Source organism: Vulpes vulpes, chromosome 6, assembly GCF_048418805.1.
Source record: "Vulpes vulpes isolate BD-2025 chromosome 6, VulVul3, whole genome shotgun sequence".
NCBI classification, from domain to species: domain Eukaryota; kingdom Metazoa; phylum Chordata; class Mammalia; order Carnivora; family Canidae; genus Vulpes; species Vulpes vulpes.
In genome coordinates, this window is record NC_132785.1 from 92,046,551 (window position 1) to 92,069,766 (window position 23,216).

The window sequence follows — 23,216 nt, forward strand, 5'->3', positions numbered from 1 at the left end:
ACCGAAGTCGCAGGGTGGTGGCGTCAGCCGCGCGCCGCGTGCAAGGGAAAAAGCCGGTTGCTGGGGGAGTGAGGAAGAAAGGGAGGGTGTCGAACACGGAAGTGATGGCAGCGCCTTGGGAGCAGGTGGAGGCGGTGACCGCAACGAATGAGACGGGAACTCTGAGGCGAGGGGTGGGGGCTTGCAGAAAGACATCCTCCTTTTAGGACCTACCTGAGGTGCAGGAGTGGCTGGGCCTCCCTTCTCCACCTTAGAGAGCGAGCACCCCGAGTGACGGCGATGGTGATGGCGGCAGTTCCTCGGACAGCCCCAGTCAAGCTGCGCTCTGAGAGGTGAGTGGGGGAAGGGTGGTTGCTTCCCGGCCTCGCGGATTAGGGTCTGCTGTCACCTTCCAGGCTCCCTAACACGCAGCCATATCCGAGTCCCTGACCAAGTCCAGCTCCTCCTTGGGGCCCTGTTACAGAATGAAGTCTTTGAACATCTTGTTCTCGAGGAGAACGAGACCCTTCCCAAACCTTTAATCTTGGCATCCTTCGTGCCTTCACCTTGTCGTTTCTATAGAGATAAAAAGAGGGAAGACTTTAATCTCAGTTCTCAGTTCCTGGAGGTATGGCTTGCACGTTAATGATTGTTGGGGGTGGACGTATATCCCTTAAGAAGAAAGTAACTTGGATTTCCCCGTTCAGACCCCACCTAAAATTCACTGAAGTACGTATTTAGATCTAAAAGAAGAGCCAGAACTAAAGCATATGGTTGAATGCTTCGTTCGCTCCTTATAATCTCAACGAAGGTCTTGGCCATTAAGTTTATGTCCCCATGTTCTTCCATGTTGGCAGACCGGTGTCTGATGAATACCTTCACGGTGACATATTTGTGTGGTACCCATCTTCTAGTCTGCATCAGACACCAGTTTATGAATAAGTGGGACGTTCTTCTGTCCTAAACATTTCCCCATTGTTTTTCAATCTAGTTCCCATTGTGAAAAGTTGCACAGTTACACAAACGGTGCTATTGTTCTTACAGTCTTGGCATTGTGTGAAAGTTGTTTTGAGTACTAGGGTTCCAATTAGACTTCCTAGATACTTAAATTTGGTACATTAATGAAGAGGAAGAATGATTGGCTGAAAATGAGCTTGGGATTTGTGGAAAAATAGCCAACCTATTGTGGATTTCCCACAACAGCAAAAGATACCGGAGATGATTCTTTCTGAGTGATTTAATTTTATTTGAAGATCATTCATTAATTTTTAGATAGACTGATTTGTAATTTTTTAATCCGAGTGAAGATCCCTGGATAAGATGATGGGATTGAAGATGAACTCTGATAACATTTGTCTATTATCCTGATGAGATTTCAAGGTAGTACTATTCAGAGCTTAGCATAAGAAGGATCTGTAAATTGGAACAAGAGTTATAGACATTAAATGCCCTGTGACATCTATAACACAATATGCCTTAAAACTATGAATGGTCTCTATATTTCTCTCCCTTAACTCTGCCTTAGCAATCAAGCCGTTTGATCCACAGGTTAAAGAAAAATTCCCTTTACAAATTAAACGTATGGAAAGAGCTTGGGCCTTAGAGTTGAACAGCCCTAGGTTTTATTTTTCGCTCTGACAGTTATTCATTATATGACCTTGACTATGCTTTACTTTTTCTGGATATCAGATTCCTTATCTCTAAAATGGAGATACCTACTTCCATCAATTATTAGTTATGGTATATAGGAGAAACTCATGGATGTATAAAACTGATTGTTACTAATATCCTGTGTTATTAACAGGGTACTTTGGGTGGATACTTAGTGCTTTTGTTTAAAATAGAGGTTTTGTTTTTTTTTTATCATTATCCTGTAAAAGTTTTCAAGTATTAAAAGATATAGTCTTACTTTTGCTAGTATGTTTTCACAATTATATTTCTCTTTCAGTCAAATGCCGATAAATTTTAATGTCAATGAGTTCATGGTCTTGATGGAAACAGACATTCAAACAACATGTACAAGATAGTGTGGTAATGAAATGCATGTAACTTAAATGTTAGCAAAATTATATGGTTATTTAGAATAGCATAGCCTTAAAAAAAAACTCCATTGCAGCTGTTACTGTTCTGGCTGTCAAAATTTTCCAAATGGATTTCTTTATCATTAACAGTGTGTATCTCATAGGAGTGGGTAGCTGAATGAACTCACTGAAAATGACAGCAAGGTCACAGTTTAAATTGCCATGAAGATTAGTTAGCTCTGCTCTGTTGCAACCATTTATAGGATGCTTACGCTCACAAATACTGTTCTCAAGGGCAATAGGGTGAGAAAACATGATTACCATTTTGGTGATGAGTATTATCTACATCGTATACTCTTAGAGATGCAGTTTAAGAAGCATATCAGTATTGCCTATGGAAGGAGTTTAAAAAATACTTTTTCAATGAAATGTGTACTTGACGTAAAAATCACTAATTATCTGAAAGATAAGGGTGGAAGAGAGGTAAAAAGACCAAGAGGGACACCTGGGTGGCTTATCAGTTAAGTGTCCTGATTTCGGCTCTGTTTGTGATCTCATGAGTCATGAGACTGCGCCCCAGGTGAGCTCCTCACTGGGCATGGAGCCTGCTTAAGATTCTCTCTCTCCAAAAAAAAAAAAGGATTCTCTCTCTCTCCCACTGCCTTCCCCACCCTTGTCTGTCTTAGGCATGTGTGTGTTCTCCCTCTCTCTAAAAAAATAAGAATAGAATATAACTGAGGAGAACAGGGTATTGAAGAAAATAATATTGAAGGCAGTTTAGAAATCTGAAAATTTGTGTATCTCTGAAAGTGCCTTGAGAATTACTGTTTATTTTTGGAGTAAATAATACTTGCATATATGTAAACTTCTCAAGGTGTAAAAGGCGATAAAGTTCTATTCCCAGTTATCCAGTTCTTGTGGCTAAAGACAGCCACAGTATTTGATTGTGTTGTTACATAGATAGTGGATCCTTACACAGCAAGAGAGATATAATCACTCTTTTACTGATAAAGAAACCAAGACTCAAAGAGGTTGTAGTTTGTCCGATCACACTCCTACCAACTGTCAAAATGAAAAGTAGAGCACAGGTCTTTTACCATCTGATTCTAGGTAGTCTACCATACTGCTGTTCCATTTCATAACTGTTGCCATAAAACTAGAAATTTAGTAAAACACATCAGGACATTAAAGCTTTTTAAGTCTAGAATCCCCTTATACTAGTGTGTTAAAACTTGAATAGGTAAAACTTGTCACCCAAGCTTAAATATAAGCATGTGTAATTATTATAAAGCAATAGAGGGATCCCTGGGTGGCGCAGCGGTTTGGCGCCTGCCTTTGGCCCAGGGCGCGATCTTGGAGACCCAGGATTGAATCCCACGTCGGGCTCCCGGTGCATGGACCCTGCTTCTCCCTCTGCCTGTGTCTCTGCCTCTCTCTCTGTGTGACTATCATAAATAAATAAAAATTTAAAAAAATTTTAAAAAAAGCAATAGAAAAAATAATCTATAATCAGTTAAAAAAAACTTTACCTACTCTTTCTGTTGAAATCTGTATTTACTAAGTTAGCTTGCAAGAAACTACATATTTTAATAATTAGAGGTTTGGTTATTTACACCCATAATATTTGTAAAGAATTTAAATTTTTGGGATCCCTGGGTGGCGCAGCGGTTTAGCGCCTGTCTTTGGCCCAGGGCGCGATCCTGGAAACCCGGGATCGAATCCCACATCGGGCTCCCGGTGCATGGAGCCTGCTTCTCCCTCTGCCCTTGTCTCTGCCTCTCTCTCTCTCTGTGTGACTATCATAAATAAATAAAAATTAAAAAAAAAAAAAAAGAATTTAAATTTTTTTAACCTTTTAAAAAGACAGTGTTTAATATCAGGAGTAATACAAAGTGCTTTATGATATGAAGCCTCCTCAGCCTCAGATTTTCAAGCCTTGTATGTGGCCTTTGTTTCCTCTTGTTCCTTTTTTAAAAATTTTTGCTACTTTCCACCTCTCATTTTTAGAAATTTCTACATGAAAAGTTCTGGGTACTCCTAGAAAGTAGCTAATACGCATTTTCATTAATATATGCTATTTTCATACATCTTAATCCTGGAACTAAAACATAAGGCAGCTGGCATTATCCAGATTTTACAATGTGAAAACTGAAGCTAAATGAAATTTTAAAATCAGGTGATATGATTAGTACGTGACAAAGTCTGAATTTTAGCCCATGTTTGATGATTTAACCTTTCATGCTATTTCATCTTCACCATGCTTCATTTTTAAATATAGTGTAGTAAAAAACTATAGATTGTTAATTTTTATAGTTGTTTAAAACATTAAAATTTTCTCTTTAGACTAAATTACTCTTACAAGGAAAAAGACTACAGGGAAATAGACCAAAATGTCTAAATTGATTGCCTTTAGGTAAATGAACTACAGTTTTCCCCCTCCCTTTTAAACTTTTCTAAATGTTCTGTATATTTTTTACTGAGCATATATTGTTTTTATAATTAAAAAATTACAAACTGGAAAGAAAATGAATCTCCTTAATCTAGTTTATTCCCTAAGAGCTAAAATCATATATCTTAAATATTCTGGTTTCTAAGATTCTTTTAAGGTCCTTCCATTTTTAAAAAGCCAGCTATTTTCTGTTCTCTCTTCACTCGAGATTAACCTTCTTTGGTGATAGGTTCCTGAACATTTCTCTTTGGCATGGTCACGGAATGGACAATCATCTAAATATTAGCCCAAGTTAATATTCCCCCTAAAATTTGCTCCAAAAGGATTTCTATGAGCTAAATACAGGAAATTATGGCTTAAGCAGGCTTCTTAACTGAAGAACCTCTCAGAACCTTTTGCAAAATATGCATTGTAATATTTCAGAGGGAAACCATTCCTATATTTGTTTAATAAGGAAACCCCTATCTCTCTAGAATATGTATTAACACCTTTTAGAACTAGTGCCCACTGGCATAAGCAAACTATAATTGGAAAAGTAAGTGGAGAGTGTGGGGAGAAGGAGGATGTAGTGGTACTAATCAGTAATTCCTTTTTATGTTTGTTTTTTAATCCAGTTAAGTCCCACGAGCCCTGACGTGGTAGCGTGAAAATAGGAGATACTAACATATTTACTGGAAAATGAAACTGTATTGCTCTGGTTATGAGGGGGAAAAAACAACATGTTTTTAGTTCAGAGGTTCTTTTCATATGATCAAACCCGGTTTTATATTTTTCCTTAACATTTCAAGGAATTCATCTGCCAATATCCAGTATATTCCATTCGTGGGCTCTAAATGTCTCCACAGAATTCTCCTCAAGTATCAGACTATGATCAAATGTTAAGGACTATGACCCATAGAATCCAATTCAAATATCACAAACTATGATCAGAGTGCTTTCAGGGAGTTTTGGGACACATAATAGCAGGTAAACTTTGGAATTGTGGATTTGGTCAGGAAATTCCTAGGAGTAATAATTTACTTATAAATTATTTATGTAGTGTAATAAATAATTATTTTAAAATGTATCAAATGTATTTTAATTTGGTATTTACATGAATTCTGGTCTTAGATATGCATCAGCAATTTAGATAAAGTAGTCGTTCAATGAATAATTAATATATACAGTAATGCTCTGGTAGAGAATTACTAAAGAATTACCCAACCTCATAGAGAATACAGTGAATTTTCCAGATAGATGAAGTTTAATTTTTGGCCTTTTTTTTTTTTTTTCTAGGCTCCATGCCCGACATGGGCCTTAAACTCATGACTCTGAGATTGAGAGTTCCATGTTTACCTACTGAGCCAGCTGGGCATCCCTCATTATTGGCTTTTTAATAGTTTTCTCTAGGAATCTTGAATTAACATCACCTATCTGGCTTTATGCAACAGAACTAACTAGGGACGCCCGGGTGGTTCAAGGGTTTAGCGCCTGCCTTCGGCCTGGAGTCATCCTGGAGTCTGGGAACCAATCCCACATTGGGCTCCCTGCATGGGGCCTGCTTCTCCCTCTGCCTATGTCTCTGCCTCTCTCTGTGTCTCTCATGAATAAATAAGTAAAATATTTAAAAAAAAAAAAACAGTAGAACTAATTAAATGTTATTTAAATCTTTTGTTAGTAGAATGGCCATGTTGGATATTCATTCTCAGTTCACTGTCCTTGGCAATTGGTGGTAGAATCTGGGATGAGATAGCTACTGGGAATCTGGGAACTTGCTTTCTTGAAAATAGCTTTTATATAAATTTGCTTTTGAGATATTTGCCTCTTGCTCAGTAAGAAATAATTTTTTTAAAAGATGTCACTGTTTACTCCCCAGAGCAATGTAATTTAGCTGCCTTCATAAAAAATTAATTATTGAATCAAGAGCCAAAGCAACCTTCTCCCAAGTGATGTGTTCCCCCCTTTTAAAAAAAAAAAAAAAAAAAAAAAAAGCTTTGTAGTTACTGGCAAAGATCTTTGATTTGTCAGCACCTTTTAAAGTATCATCTTAGATTTCTATACTACATAAAAATAATAGTAAAGCCACTTTCTTATCACTTTGTATTTTTTTCTTCCTCATTTATAAAGTTTGTAAAACTCCAAGAACTAATGATAGGCTATTTGAAAGGATTCATTCAGATTCAGAACTTAACACTTTTTTTTTATTGAGATTTTATTTATTTATTTATTTATTTATTTTAAAGATTTTATTTATTTATTCATGAGACAGAGAGAGAGAGAGAGAGAGAGGCAGAGACACAGGCAGAGGGAGAAGCAGGATCCATGCAGGGAGCCAATGTGGGACTCAATCCCGGGACTCCAGGATCAAGCCCTGGGCTGCAGGCGGCGCTAAACCACTGAGCCACCTGGGCTGCCCTAATTGAGATTTTACCTGTATAGGCAAGACACTAAAGCACTTTTCTAAAACTCATTTTTAGTCATTAAAAATATAATAATAAAAGTAATTGGGTATTCACTAGAAATGTTATTTTAATTGAGAATAGTGTGATTGGATTTTTTTTATTTCTAAGACTTTTAAGGTTGGGTCACCTTGGTGGCCCTATCGGTTAAGCTTAGGCACCCAACTCTTGATTTCAACTCAGATCCTGATCTCAGGGTGGTGAGATTGAGCACCATGGCAGACGAGAAGCTTGCTTAAGATTCCCCCCCCCCCCGCTCTATTCCTTACTGCTTTCACACACTCAAAAAAAAATTTTTTTTAAGATTTGTTTAATTTTAAGATTTAATGAAACTTGTGGAACAGATCAGAAAATTATTTTTCCGTGTATTTAACCATAAAGATGAGACAGTTTATATACAGGATGAATTTTTATCATATTTGTAAAGAAATCATGTAATAGTGAAGGAAATTCTGAATATCTTTTTCTAAAAAGATCTCTCCATAGCACAGATTTTTTTAAGCAGTTACTTTCTTGTAATTAAGATGTTACCTATACCATGAAGTGACCAGTTAAATGTTTTGTTTTGCCTTTCCTTCTTAATTTATCCGCTAAATAGTTTTAGAGAGCCACTTATCCCAGTAAAGATAATCAATTTTAGAACACCTTAAATTTCAACAGCTTCAGTACTTTGCTCTGAGTTAACTAGAGATCTAGTATGTTATAAAATATCTATGATCATGTCTATTTGCAAAGTATTCTAAAGATTCTCTTGTTTAAGGTAATATAATCCACAAACATGGAAGTAGGTGCAGTCCACTAAAGGTAAATAAAGAAATGGAGAGGGCTGCCATTAAGTCTCCAGCTTTTTGGAACTCACACTCTTCCTTTAGGAGCAGCACAGCATCCAACAAGTAACTATTTGACAATGAGTGATGGGAACATTGCCAACCATGTATTCAATATCAATGAGTTTTCACTTTTCTAAAGTCTATACAAATATAAATAGAAGTTAAATTTTCTTACTATTTTGAAGACTACAACATTAAATGGCATTTTGGACCATATATTGATATGATATGTTTTACTAAATCAGTTTTTTTGCCATAATTTATAAAAGTGGAAGGGACTTCTGAGGCATGAACTTAGTTTTGTAGCAAAACAATAGCTATGTAAAAAAAAAAAAAAAAAAACAATAGCTATGTGAAATTTATATAACACTAATTCTAAGATACATACAAAAATAAGTCAAGATTTTCTGTGCATTCACTAAGTACAAATAAATGTATGGAACATTCATCTAGGGCAATGGTATGTCACTTGATTTTATGGACATCTGCAGCATTAGCACATGTAAGAACAGTTAACCTAAAATCCGGAGATACCTAAATGATTAGTACTTACTATATACAAGTTGGTAAGCCTTGCCAAGTATATCTGTTATGTTTGCATCTAAACTTACACAAGGGGGATCTCTGGGTGGCTCAGCAGTTTGGCGCCTGCTTTGGCCCAGGCATGATCCTGGATTCCCGGGATCGAGTCCCACATCAGGCTCGCTGCATGGAGCCTGCTTCTCCCTCTGCCTGTGTCTCTGCCTCTCTCTATCATGAATAAATAAATAAAATCTTTAAAAAAAATAAAATTAAATTAAATTAAAAAAAAACTTACACAGGATAAGGTTGGAAATTAGATCTCTGGGGGAAAGTGTTAAATTGTTTTCTAGCTTCATGGTCTCTTTGAGTTCCAGCGATATCTGGAATATTGATCCTTTTTACTGAACCATTATCCCCCTGAAAATTATATTTGCTCATAAACTTTGTAGTTAGGATTGGACTAGAGATAGAAGTATTCTGTGATGTTGTCTTACAAACTTTCTTTTTATTTTCTTAAAGATTTATTGATTTATTTGAGAGAGAAAGAACAAGTGGGGCAGGGAGAGGGAGAAAGAATCTCAAGCAGACACTGCACTGAGTGTAGAGCCCGACATGGGGCTCGATCCCACAAACCTGAGATCAGGACCTGAGCAGAAACCAATAACTGAATGATCAAATTACTGCACCACCCAGGCTCCCCATGAACCATTTCTAGTAAACTGGCTTGGGACGCCTGGGTGGCTCAGTGGTTGGGCACCTGCCTTTGGCCCAGGTCGTGATCCTAGGATCTGGGATCGAGTCTGGCATTGGGCTCCCTGGAAGGAGCCTGCTTCTCCCTCTGCCTATGTCTCTGCCTTTCTCTCTCAGTCTGCGTGTCTCATGAATAAATAAATAATCTTTTAAAAAAATAATAAAATAAACTGTCTTATGTGCTTAATAAAATTATATCTAATATGTTTCTTTTTTTTTTAATTTATTGATTACTTAATACATTTGGGCTCTGAACTGAGTACTTTACATACATTATTTCATTTAATCCTCAACAGCCAAATGAAATAGATAGCATCAATATCTCTGTTTTTACAGATGAAAAAAAAAACTGAGGTTTCACATCAAATGGCGAGTATCAGATAAACTGGACTCAAACTGTACTGCAGGGGTGCCTGAGTGGTTCAGTGGTTGAGCATCTGCCTTCAGCTCAGGGTATGATCCCAAGGTCCCGGGATCAAGTCTGCATCAGGCTCTCCATAGGGAGCCTGCTTCTCCCTCTGCCTGTGTCTCTGCCTCTCTCTCTGTGTCTCTCATGAATAAATAAATAAAATCTTAACAACAACAACAAAAAACAACGATATACTGCTTAATGGCTGCCATTATTGTGCTGTGAAACTGCATCCTTGTCATATACATGCATAGAGATACTAAAAATGTTAAAATGGTTACAGCTGGATGGTAGGATTATGCATAGTTTGGGGTTTTTTTTCCATAACTTAAGCTTAGTTTGAATTAATCATGATTAGTATGAATTACTGTTGTTTATGTTCATCAAAATGATATATGCACCCAAGTTAAAAATTAAGTTGAAAGCTTAGGGAAGATAAATTCTACAGTCCTACCAATTACAAAGGCATCTACGTCGAATCTTTTAACTGTTTTTCCGATATTTACCTTTATATTTCTAAATCATATGCTTATTCTTTCTTGATTCGTCGATTACCAGACATTATTATCACTTGAGTTCCTTTTATGATAGATGAGAAGTTATCTTTTAGTCTCCTTCCTTTCTTTCCATTTTCTTATTGCATTTGTATCACAGTTTTGGTGAATATGTAAATATCATTCATTGCTGAGCCAAGTATTTTACAACTTTATTTTCTTTCTTGTCTAACTCTTGAATTTTTGTGTAATTAAGAATTACCTGATTCTCTTTTCTCATTCTTCTCAATTGAATTTTCCAGAAGTCAGTTCTTTTTTTCTTTTCTTTTTTTTTTTTTTTCTTCAAGAACTTCCACCTTGGAGCCAATGGCCCTGTATGGTTATATGGAATGGACTAGTTGCTCTGAATACCATGTTGTCTAGAAACTTTTCTTCTTTGACATCTTAAGAATTCACATTTCCTCTCTATTGTGTTAAATATCTTATTTTCTGCATTATGTCTTTTGCTGTGAGTACACTTTAATTTTAGAAGACTATATATCGGGCAGCCCGGGTGGCTCAGTGGTTTGGTGCTGCCTTCAGCCCAGGGCGTGATCCTGGAGACCCGGGATCGGGTCCCATGTCGGGCTCCCTGCATGGAGCCTGCTTCTCCCTCTGCCTGTGTCTCTGCCTCTCTCTGTCTCTCATGAATAAATAAATAAAATCTTAAAAAAAAAAAAATAGAAGACTATATATCTTCTAGTATGAGGTAAAGTTGTTGATGCTTTGCATGTGTGAAAATTTCTTTATCTTCATATTTGAATGATAATTTGGCTGATTATTTCTTCAAAGTTGGAACTAGCCTCTAGCTTCCAAAACTAGCCTCTAGCTTCCATAGTTAGTGTTGAGAAACCAGATGCCATTTATTTGTAGTCCTTTATGACTTTTATTCCGTCGGGAAGATTTTTTTTAATTTTCACATATTTTTTGACTTGGATAGCACAACATCTACTCTCTTAAGTATCTCCCCTTTATCTCTACGGTTCTAAAATTTTAGAACAATGTAACTATATTTTTTCCCCCATTGTGCTGGGTACTCCTTGGACTCTTTCAGTATAGAAGCTCATGTCCTTCAGTTCTAGGAAATTTTTTTTTTCTTTTCTTTTCTTTTTTCTGGGAAATTTTCTAATATAGTTTCTTTTTTAATTTCTCCCCTTCATTTTATTATTTTCTATGAAATGTCTGTATTGATCATCTAGTTTTCTTACCTTTTCTGTCTAATTAACCATTTTTTTCCTATTTCCTGTTATTTCCTCAATTTCTTCTCCAACTTTCCTGTTGAATATTTTATTTCTGTGACCATATTTTTATTTTTTTAAGGTTTTATTTATTCATGAGATACACACCGAGAGAGAGGAAGAGACATATAGGCAGAGGGAGAAGCAGGCTGCCCGTAGGGAGCCCGATGTGGGATTTGATCCTGATACCAGGATCACGCCCTGAGCCAAAGGCAGACGCTCAACCGCTGAACCACCCAAGCATCCCATATTTTTAATTTATAAAACTTTCTTAATCTCTGATTGTCCCAAACTCCTCTTACTCATTCATAGGTGTAATATCTTCTCTTAACTTGGAAGAAATCGGTTTATTTTCTGCTCTTTTTGTGGCTCTTGTTTTTCTCTAAAGTATTTTTTTTTTTTATGTTTTGGCCTCTGCTGTTGTTTATATTAGACACTTTCCTCAAAAGTCTGATGACCTATGACCATTCATATTCTGGAGTGAATAAAGCACAACAATGCTGCCTGACAGCTGTGTGTGAGTAGGTGGGGCTTGTGGCTGGCAAGCTTTTCTGCATGCTTGGGTGATTATTCCAGGTTTGTGGGTTATTGGTGTTTTTATTCATTCATTTATTTTGAGAGAGAGAGCTCATGCAGGGGAGGGGCAGAGGGAGATAGAGAATCTCAAGTAGACTCCCCACTGAGCGTGGAGCCTAGTGAAGGGCTTGATCTCACAACTCTGAGATCATGACCTGAGTCAAAATCAAGAGTCAGACGCTCAATCAAGAGTGGATCGCTCAACCAACTGAGGCACCCAGGCCCTCCCTCCCAGCTTTCTATTGTAGGAGTCCCAACTGTTAGTATCTAGAGTTCTTTTCTCTTTGACCATTCTATTTTTTTCACCAAAGTATCTTTTAGTCCCTTATTAAGAGCTATAAATATGGCTACCAGAGTTCTGGGAGCTGGCTGGGAGAAGGAAGTAAGAACTTTCACGATTTTAGTCCCAAATCTCTCTTCTACCCTCTCTCTATGTCTGGTATTCAAAGTCCTAGCCTCTCAGTTTAGTTTCTCCAACTGATAAATATCCCATCTCCTCTAAGTGTAGGAATAAGAACTGGAGAAATCCAGCTGTACTTATGCATATTTTCAACCTGCTTCTCCATTTTCCACCCTGTTCTCCACCCACATTTTCTGTATCATCTGGTACCTTTGGGTCCTGGACTTTGCATACTCTGTTGGCTTGCTTCTCATCCATGTCACCTCTGTGCCTAGTGTTACCCTCCTCTCTGATGCTGAGTTATTTACTGCTCCTCCATTCGTACTCTGTTTTCATATTTTGTGATTTAGATTATAGACACCTCCTAGTCTCATGGATGTTATGATTGTGTTTTTATTTCTCATTTTTCCTTGTTCTGGGTTGACTTTTTGGGAGGATAGAACAAAAAGATTTTCACTTGGCCATTTCAAACCAGTCAATTATTTATTTTATAATCAGAATAAAAAAGCTACTTTCAAAAAAAAAAAAAGCTATTTTCATTTTAAGGGGAAATGAAGTTATAATACTAAGAAATTTAGTAATGGGAAGTAGCAGGTGTAGTGGCTAAAGGAAGCATTAGAAGCACTAAAGGATTTTATAGGAGATTTGTTATTGAAGGCAGAGAGCATTTGAAAGAAAAACTGAAGCAGGCCCTGTTAAAGGTGGGAATGTCATCAGGAACAGAGAGAGAGAGAGAGAGCTTATCTCTGATAATAGAAGTGAAGGAAGAAATGATACAATGTAGAGGTAATAAGCGAGATGAGGGAGCTCATATCCAGTGGAGTAAAGTTGGTCATAGAGTTTAACAAACTGTTATTTTGCTTTTTTTTTTTAGTAAATCACCAGGCATTTCAAATCTTATATATTTTTCACAACTGAATAAAAAAAGTAGAAAGTGTAGTATTCTTCAGCCTGCTTTGTTGTTTCTTGTTTATTTTTGCTCAGTAGAACTTGGTCAACAAACAGCCAAAGCATAATGTTGAATATAATTTTGGTATAATAAGTAATGATATGTTTTCCAAAATTATATTTAAAAAGATTTTTCCCTATGGATTTTAAATGAGTATATACTAGTGAGCTCACTAAATCAAAATAATCTGTATAATCGCCAGGTGCTATTCAGTTTTAGAAATGGAATATTTTATTTGGCAAGTCTAATTAATTAGTTCACACTTTTAAGTACTTGCCAATCATTTGCTACTACAGTTGCTTGTTTCAAATCCTGTTGCTTTGAAAATGCATTCAGATGGCTCTAAACATTTACTTGACTTTTAGGATTGTAATGTTCCTCTGACATAATCAGAAACTTAATCATAATCAGCATGCTGAGTGAGACTGATTTTCTCAGTCTCCAAATTCAAGTTTCATTTGTAAAATGTTTGAGGTTATAAAATCCTAACCCCCAATTCTGGGCTTAAATCTTACTCCACCTAAGAATAGTTAAGTTAATCCCATTTACAACCTATTATCACTATTCGTCTTAATAAAACTCTATTTCACATTGTAAATTCTAGCATATCTAGCCAATTTCAAAGGAAAGTCATTGCTCTATAGAAATTTATTTGCTTGTTTCTCAAAATTACCAAGAAAAACACAAGAGTGTGTATGTGAAATAACAAATTTTTATTCAATTCCATGTTTTCTAAAAACTGCATAAACTGATAGTGAAGTTGACCAATTACTGAAATGAGTTGTCAGAACTGCATTGGGAATTTTTGCATGGCATTCCTGCTGTTCAGTGGTGATTATTTAATAAATACTCTTTTTTTATTATTTAATAAATTCTTAACAGCTTTTGTAACTTAAAAGTTTATATTTTCAAAAAAAAAAAGTTTATATTTTCAATCAATAGAAAACAAAGCAAGGAGAGGGAAGTAAGGAACCACTACAGGGTAGTAGTTCTCAAACACCAAGTCATATATTTCTCACTGTCTCTTACAACAATTCACTGGTCTGCTGTGAAATAAAAATAAAGAAAGGAGAGATTAGTAAGAAGATACACCTCAAGACTAGAAATTGTTTACATTTTGAGCATACAGTTGGGCTAAGAGAGGAGGCCTCGCTTTCTAATCTACATTGAAAATTAACTGTGGGAGGGATCCCTGGGTGGCGCAGCGGTTTGGCGCCTGCCTTTGGTCCAGGGCGCGATCTTGGAGACCCGGGATCGAATCCCACGTCAGGCTCCCTCGGGCTCCCGGTGCATGGAGCCTGCTTCTCCCTCTGCCTGTGTCTCTGCCTCTCTCTCTCATTCTCTGTATGACTATCATAAATAAATAATAAAAAAAAAATTTAAAAAAAAAAAAAATTAACTGTGGGAAAGAATTCAGATTCTTGACTCCCGGGTACTATGAAATTATTAGTATGTAGTAAAGCAGATCATTTAAGTGAAAACAAAATATCTTGGAACTGCCTTCCAACATATCCAATACTCTTATCTTGTTCATATGCTAATTATGCTTTTTCATCTTATGTCTGATTGGGGCTTACTATGTAAAACTATATGTGCAAAATGAATGACAGTTGGACACCTGGGTGGCTCATTTGGTTAACCATCTGACTTTTTTTTTTTTAATATTTTATTTATTTATTCATGAGAGAGAGAGAGGCAGAGACACAGGCAGAGGGAGAAGCAGGCTCCCCGAAAAGAGTCCAATGTGGGACTCGATCCTGGACCCCTGGATCAGGACCTGAGCCAAAGGCAGATGCTCAACTGCTGAGCCATCCAGGCATCCCAAGCATCTGACTCTTGATTTTTGGCTCAGAACATGGTCTCAGGGTCATGAGATCAAGCGCAGATCCACACTGGGCATGGAGTCTGCTTGGGATTTTCTCTCTTCCTCTTCCCTTCCCCTGCTCACACACTCTCTTTCTCTTCTCTCTTTAAAAAAAAAAAAAGTGAATGACAAATGACTAGTGTGTTTTGTTTTGTTTTGTTTTTTTAGATACATCCAGAGAGTGCCCAGAAGAATCTTCCTGCTGGAAAAACTGAAAAAGCAGTATTTATAACACTGGAATTTGCGGATAATTTGTTAAAATGGCAGAAAATAGTGAAAGTAATAGCAAAAATGTAGATGTAAGGCCCAAAACTAGTCGAAGTAGAAGTGCTGACAGAAAGGACGGTTATGTGTGGAGTGGAAAGAAATTATCTTGGTCAAAAAAGAGTGAAAGTTGTTCAGATGCTGAAGCAGTGAATGCTATAGAGAAAACTGAAGTTCCTTTAAGGAGCCAAGAAAGGAAGCACAGCTGTTCATCCATTGAGTTGGATTTAGATCATTCCTGTGGGCATAGATTTTTAGGCCGATCTCTTAAACAGAAACTGCAAGATGCTGTGGGGCAGTGTTTTCCAATAAAGAATTGTAGTGGTCGGCACTCTTCAGGGCTTCCATCTAAAAGGAAAATTCATATCAGTGAACTCATGTTAGATAAGTGTCCTTTCCCACCTCGATCAGATTTAGCCTTTAGGTGGCATTTTATTAAACGACACACTGCTCCTATAAATCCCAAATCCAATGAATGGGTAAGCACAGACTTGTCTCAGAATGAATTGAGGGATGGTCATCTAAAACGAAGAAATGCAGAAGAAGAGGTAAACTGCTTCACACATACCAATGTTCAGCCCTGTGTCATAACCACCAACAGTGCTTCATGTAGAAGTGGTCCTGTGACTGGCTCTGTGATGAACCTGGTTTCAAATAACAGTATAGAAGATAGTGATATGGATTCAGATGATGAAATTATAACACTTTGCACAAGTTCCAGGAAAAGAAACAAACCCAAATGGGAAATGGATGAAGAAATCCTGCAGTTGGAAACACCTCCTAAGTACCATACCCAGATTGATTATGTCCACTGTCTTGTACCAGACCTCCTTCAGATCAATAATAATCCATGTTACTGGGGAGTTATGGATAAATATGCAGCTGAAGCTCTACTAGAGGGAAAACCAGAGGGTACCTTTTTACTTCGAGACTCAGCACAGGAAGACTATTTATTCTCAGTTAGTTTTAGACGCTATAGTCGTTCTCTTCATGCTAGAATTGAACAGTGGAATCACAACTTTAGCTTTGATGCACATGATCCTTGTGTCTTCCATTCTCCTGACATTACAGGGCTCCTAGAACATTATAAGGACCCGAGTGCCTGTATGTTTTTCGAACCCCTTTTATCCACTCCTTTAATTCGGACTTTCCCCTTTACCCTGCAGCATATATGCAGAACAGTTATTTGTAACTGTACAACTTATGATGGCATTGATGCCCTTCCAATTCCTCCTTCTATGAAATTATATCTGAAGGAATATCACTATAAATCAAAAGTTAGAGTACTCAGGATTGATGCACCAGAACAATGCTAGGAAAAGTGTAGGAATATGGGAATGATTATATACATATTTTCATTTAATATTTTATTTTTCTTATGTCACTTTGAATTTTTCTACAAGGACAGTTGAAATCCAAAATAAATCTCTGCCCTAAAGTTTACGTCTAGATCAGTTTATTTTTCCTATGATACATCAGTTGTTTAGAGTTATATACTAGGGGTTAATGAATATTTTTGACCAGGTGTTTGTTTTTTGTTTTTACCAAATAGATCATATACTTACTTTTTTTTCTTAACTGTAATTTGCTTAAAATCCAGGGATATTTGAAATTTGGTAGGCATTACCAACACAGTTAAATCCATATTTCATACTTTTCTTTAAAAATAATCTGTCCTTTCCTACATGTACAATCCTCGTTATTGCCATTGGCATTCCTGTACGTAAAATACAGTTTCTCCATCCCCCTTTTCAGAAGCTGATCAGTAAAGTGGAGTGTGTTGTAATTCACAATACATGCCAGTGTAGTTGAGTTTTGTAACAAATAGGGATGCTAAAGGTAACAGGGTGGTTTGAAACTAAACTTGAAGTGTTTTCATTTTAAATACTAACTATAAAGCAGTATTACTCAGTTTGATTAATCTGATGAGGAAGAATCAAATGAGAACATGACTTTTTGGAGGTGAATTTATTTTCTACACTGTAGCATGGTCACTTGTTCTTTTTGAATAAGTCTTTTACTCAACCTAGATGAGTTGCTATCTTCAGAACAAATATTGTTCTTTCTCACTGGAAGCTTTAAAAATATAACACTATTAGTAACTAGTAGTTACTAACGTATTAAAGCAACTATGGTGTTTTTCTGTATTTACTTATGAACTGTTGCTTCTAATTAGCCTTTTTATAGAAACTCTGAGCCTGTTATCTTGGGGAGATGCCACAGTTTTATAATCAGCCACAAATTTCCATTGGTAACCAAAGAGGACCTAAGTAGTCTTCATTATTTTAAAGTGAGCTTCACTAAAGATTCAAGAAGTAAACATGGAGCTGTTTTCTGAAAAACTTAATGTTGGTTTTGATTTTCAGGTTTCAAATAATTACTCCTATCTTCAGAATTAGCATGTCTTTACTGTAGCTTCTAAAAAGGGAAAACATTTTGAAAGCTACATGCTTTAATGCCATACCGAACAATACTGGGCACTAGGAGTAATATTTTAAATTTACGATCCCAGCACAGAAGCATTTTTAGAAACGTCATTATCCCTGTATAATAAGGGTAAATGGAGTGGTATCCTATCAAACTCCGCTTTTTTAAAGGGTCCGTGCATAATAAATTTCCTAGACAGTTTCTTCTGGTGAGCTATCTAACCCGTTGTACAAATTGGCATTTTCAATATCATAGTAATTGATTTCTTGCTGCTAATTTAGGTCCAGTAGGAAGCTGCTTCTGCCTGGATTGAAAGAAATTTGACTCAACTTTCCAAGTTAGAATAGATGTTTCTTAAGTATCATTGCTTTTATGTTGAAGTAGCATTTCCCTTTCCTGCAGTTCTGTTGGTAGCATAAAGATGGAACTTTTCAGTAATAGCTTTAAAATAAATTTTTAGCAATTACAACAAAATTAAACCAAGAAAATCTGTTAACCATTTTCTAGGATTTTTTTTCTCAGTGATCTCAAGATTGTCTTGGTTCCAGTGAAGGGTAACTACTAATTATGGCACCTATCTGTGGAGTAATGAGGCTCAGGATATCACTAACACCGATATCAGGATAAATATCTCTTCTATAGATGATATTTCCCTTTTACAAAAGTGGAAAAGTCTCATACTACCTCATCTTTATTGTGACACTTTTGTAGATCACTGAGAAGCTTGTCTTATTTACCAATAAAACACTTCCTAAATATGCATTTTTTTGGTGAAAGAACATTAATAGTATAGTAAGACTCTACCCATGATTATAGTTTTTTATCAGAATTTGATAATGAGACTTTCTGTTTCTGTGAAACAATTATTGTTTTAAATATTTTTCTTTTAAAAGTAACTTTTTATCAGTACAGAAAAACCTAAGGGATGACTAGCTAACAAATATTCTGTTAAAGAGTAATTTTATAAAGAAAAATGAAATATAATTATGTTGTCTTTTATAATGGTAAAAATGTTTATATGAAAATCAAGATATAAGTAGCTTTTCATATATTCAAACTGGTTGCTTGTGGTATATTTTCTCTGGCTTTCTTATTTTTTCAACTTCAAGGTATTAATAGCTGTTAACATTTTCAAAATACTGCCATATATATCCTTGAAGTAGATGATCTAATAAATGAGAGCAGGGAAGAGACTCATTTATTCTGAAATGGTTTGTATTTTTCCTTTCATATTTGCTACAGTGAAAAGAAATCTGAAAGTAGAAGCATAAAGACTTGAGAATGGAATTGTTTACCATGAAGGAAAAAGAAAAGAGTAATAATAAATTAATTTTTAAGGCATTAAAAGATTGGAATTTAGAAAGGTTAATCCCTTTCTCTGACTTTGTGAGGACACATTTGGAAGAGCCTCCAGAATTCACAAACTAATTTTAAAAATGTAAAATATGTAATTATTGGAATATATAACTAAAGTGACTAAGTTTTGAGAGGAACATGAGGAAAGATTCAAATAGATCTATAAATTTTGTAACTTAATGTTTGTGGGCATTTGAAAAGTATAAATTCCAGAGTTGAGAAAGCATCAGCATGGTGGAAATGTGTAGAGCTTATTGGTGAGAGAGGATGAAGCTAAAAGAAACAAGATAAAATATTAAAATTAAGAATTTAGGCATCACCTCAGGGAAGAGCCTTGACAGTGAAAGGGAACTACTTAATTGCTAATAGCTGGTCTGGACCAGACACTTAACTGCGCTTTGGGAATCATCCTGCACTAATCAGGAAATAAACTTGACTTTTCTTTTTCTTAAGCTTTTTGGAACAACCCCACCACCACCACTATGCTTTTTTTTTTTTTTTTTTAAGCTATAGCATCTTGATTCATACTCCAATTCTTGAAATATGCTGAATAGATTTCTTTTTTTAGATTCCTTGAGCATTTTTGTATGAAGAATCCTATGTGATCTTTCTATAGCCAAGCCATTCACTTAAATAATTCATAGAGAGAATGGTTTAATTTAAAGGAAGACCTAATAGGAAGAAGATTAAAGGAAGCTTTTAGTCAGCCTGTGGTTAGATTTATTGATTTGGTGAACAGAACTGTGTTCTTTCCTGAATTTCAGCTAATGGTCAAAGAATGGCTTTCAGTTAAAGTTGTGACTTATTATAAATAATACAAAGAATGTCTTAGTAATTAGAAATCCTTTAAAAAGTAGAGTAAATGTGGCCAATAGAACTCATACAAATTCCATTCCTTTTTATAAGAAAAACACAAACCATTATCATTTATTCATGAGCCAAAGCCATTAAGAAGACAAATCAAGTTACCAGCTTCCTGTCTCTTTGAAGTTTGGATCATTTTATAGGCCTATGTAATAGGTTTCTTCCTATGAAACAAAAACCTTGAAACCTAATTCATAAATATACTCTAAGTTTTCATTTAAAAACTTTTGTCACTTTTAGCTATAATGAGTCAGATTATATATTAATTTTAGTAAATTTCACAGGAAAGTAGACAATTATTTCTGGAGACAGCACAGGGAGAACAATGTTTAAATCTACAAAAACCTGTGTGTTAAGTAATACCTAAATGAATAAAAGATTTTAAGTCAAGCAGACTATTGTTTCTATTTTGGAAAAAAAAATATCTTTACAAGATATTTTTGTAAAATATCTTGGTTGCTTTAACCATAATCAGTTTCAAATTTTATTTCTAAAGAATGAACAGAAAGCACAAAGTTCTTTTTTTTAATGACCTGCTAGAGGTAAGCAATGCTACAAGAGTCTGCCTATACCATTCTAATACATTAACATATTGGGCACAATGGAGGTAACTTTTTAATGGATTGGCTTCTATGTAGAAATGTAGACTAATGAATAAAGCCCAATGGAAAGGGATTTGGGGCACATGAATCCTATTTCAAATATAAGCAATCTATTTTTGTTTAATTTTGAATAGATAATCCTAAATCTTGATCTTCATCTCCTAGCATATAAAATGTAGATAAATAATACTTGTGACTTGATTTCCTGAAGGCTAATTCTCCACTTAAGAGGTGACTATTAAAGCATACTTTTAAAGTAATTTCTGTAATTTCTTAAAAATAATGTGATGATAGATTTTCAAAGTAGACCCTGCAAATTCACATTCACTTCTGATAGTCTGTAATAGGCTTTCTTGGCTTGATTTGACGATAGAGATAACAGTACAATTTGGATTTATAGTTTAGACTCTGGAATTGGATGAACAATTTTAGTTTCCTCCTACCCTTAATAAGGTTTAGTAAAATTGATGTTTGCCTGTTATTTTAAAGTTGATTACATTTGCAGGAAGTAAAGATAATCACTTTTGCTGTGGTTATAATCAAATCTAAGCTTTCAGACTTAAAGTAAAACTCACGGGGGTTTACTTAAATTATGCTGACTTTGCTAGGAGTGAGTGACTCAATTCTATGTAAGCCAAGTATGAACTTGATATATACTTGAATATACAGTTTAAGTAGTAATTTCACAAAGCTGTTAGTACTCTTGTCAGTTGGGCTTGTATGAATCCTCCTCTTACCCAAAAAGTAGACTGTTTGCATTTTTATTTCTAATCCTGAAGTTGAATGTTTCTTCTTGGATGTGAGTTCAAATAAATTGATCTGAATAAATTTTCACTTCTTAATTAAAACTTCATACATAAAATCCAAAGGCTTTGTATATTGTTTTTAAAACATGGGCACCCCGGGTGGCTCAGCGGTTTAGTGCCACCTTCAGCCCAGGGCCTGATCCTGGAGTCCGAGAATTGAGTCCCACGTTGGGCTCCCTGCATGGAGCCTGCTTCTCCCTCTGCCTGTGTCTCTGACTCTCTCTCTCAAGAATAAATAAATAAAATATTTTTTAAAAAAAGATAAAACATTGTGTGCCCTAGGGCTGCTGGGTGGCTCAGTCAGTTAAGCATCTGAATGAATTCTCAGGTCATGATCTCTGGGTTATGAGATCAACCTCTGCCTCTGGTTCTGCACTTGGGGTGGAGCCTGCTGAAGATTCTATCTCATCCTCTCTGTGCACACTTGCTCTCTCTAGAAACAAAAAACACTATATCCAGACTTCGCACATTCAACTTAGAATCTAAAAAAGGTGGGGACATCAGTTAAGCATCGGACTTGGTTTCAGCTCAGGTCATGATCTCAGGGTCCTAAAAGCCCCACCAAACAGACTCTACTTGGGTTTCTTTCCCTTTCCCTTTGCCCTTCCTTCCCCCCAACCCCTTCATTTTCACACTCTTTCAAATCTTTTAAAAAAAAAACTGAAAATTTTTAAAAATCTAAATTACACGTTTTCTAATTTATAATACATTTTATGTCCGTTTAGTGTGTCAGTTTAGGTCTTCCAAAAGCAGATGCAAGATGTGATTAAATGTGCAAGAGACTGAAGGAAGAAGATGTGGAAGCCTTCCTGTCACTTTGCAAGTCTGACCTACATGAAAAATGCAAAGATTAGGTAGGGTGGGCTTCAGACTGCAGTGCAGTTATGAAAAGCTAGGTGGGGATTTAGTTACCAAGCAAAGGTTGACAAGGGCAGCCCACGTGGGACAGGAATGGCCTAGCTCTAGAACTCAGCATGCTACTACTGGCTGAAAATATGGGAAAACGAGGCAGTCACCCTGATATGTCTGACCTGGACTAGGTGAAGTGAATGAGACAATTTGAGCGCAAAATTTTTTTTACCCAAAATCTCAGCAATGAAAAGCAATATAACAATACATTTTAAAATCAGAAGGGGACCGAGGGTGGCTCAGTCAGTTAAGCACCTTCCACCTTAGGGCTCAGGTCATGATCCCCTTTCTCTGCCGCTCTCTTTCAAATAAAATCTTAAAAAATAAAATCAGGGGCACAGGCAACTCAGTGGTTGAGCATCTGCCTTTGGTTCAAGTCGTCATCCTGGGGTCTGGAGTCCTGGGATCAAGTTCTACATTGGGAATCCCAGCTCAGCGGGGAGCCTGCTTCTCCCTCTGCCATTTTCTCTGCCTGTGTCTCATGAATAAATTAAAAAAAAAAATCAGAATTAAAACAACCTAATGAAAAAAGGTCAAGATTTTATTTTTTAGGATTTTATTTATTCATGAGAGACACAGAAAGAGGCAGAGATATAGGCAGAAGGAGAAGCAGCAGGCTCCATACAGGAGCCCGATGTGGGACTGGATCCCAGAATTCCAGGATCACCGCTCAGGCCCAAGGCAGCCGCTCAACTGCTGAACCACCCAGGCGTCCCAGGTCAAGATTTTAAATGTAGTTTTACTGACGTCTGCTGACTCAGGATTCCTTATAGCTCCGTAAGGTATTACAGATTCACTGCCTCCTGACGGCAGGGTAAGTTGTTCACACTAATGTCATTTTCCATAGACCATTTCCCTGTCCAAAAATAGGTCTTCCCCAGGCTTGGGTATTTGCATTTTCTCTATTGCCTCTTTTCCAGTATGAGAAGTGTGGGTTCTGGGAGCATACCCAGGAATAAGTCTTCCTTTAAGACATTTCTAATAAAATGCCCCTGCCCAGTGACCCACTAAGGGGTTACCCAAAGAAGCA

General features: G+C 36.3%; 1 protein-coding gene across 1 annotated transcript; it reads left to right on the forward strand.

The window, feature by feature from the left end:
* The first annotated feature begins 193 nt into the window (after positions 1-193).
* On the forward strand, positions 194-21,333 carry SOCS4 (suppressor of cytokine signaling 4). The gene is made up of 2 exons (XM_026000654.2): positions 194-332; positions 15,127-21,333. Exon 2 carries the CDS (start codon positions 15,219-15,221, stop codon positions 16,536-16,538), a length of 1,320 nt encoding a protein of 439 aa, XP_025856439.1. The 5' UTR covers positions 194-332; positions 15,127-15,218; the 3' UTR covers positions 16,539-21,333.
* Positions 21,334-23,216: the final 1,883 nt, after the last annotated feature.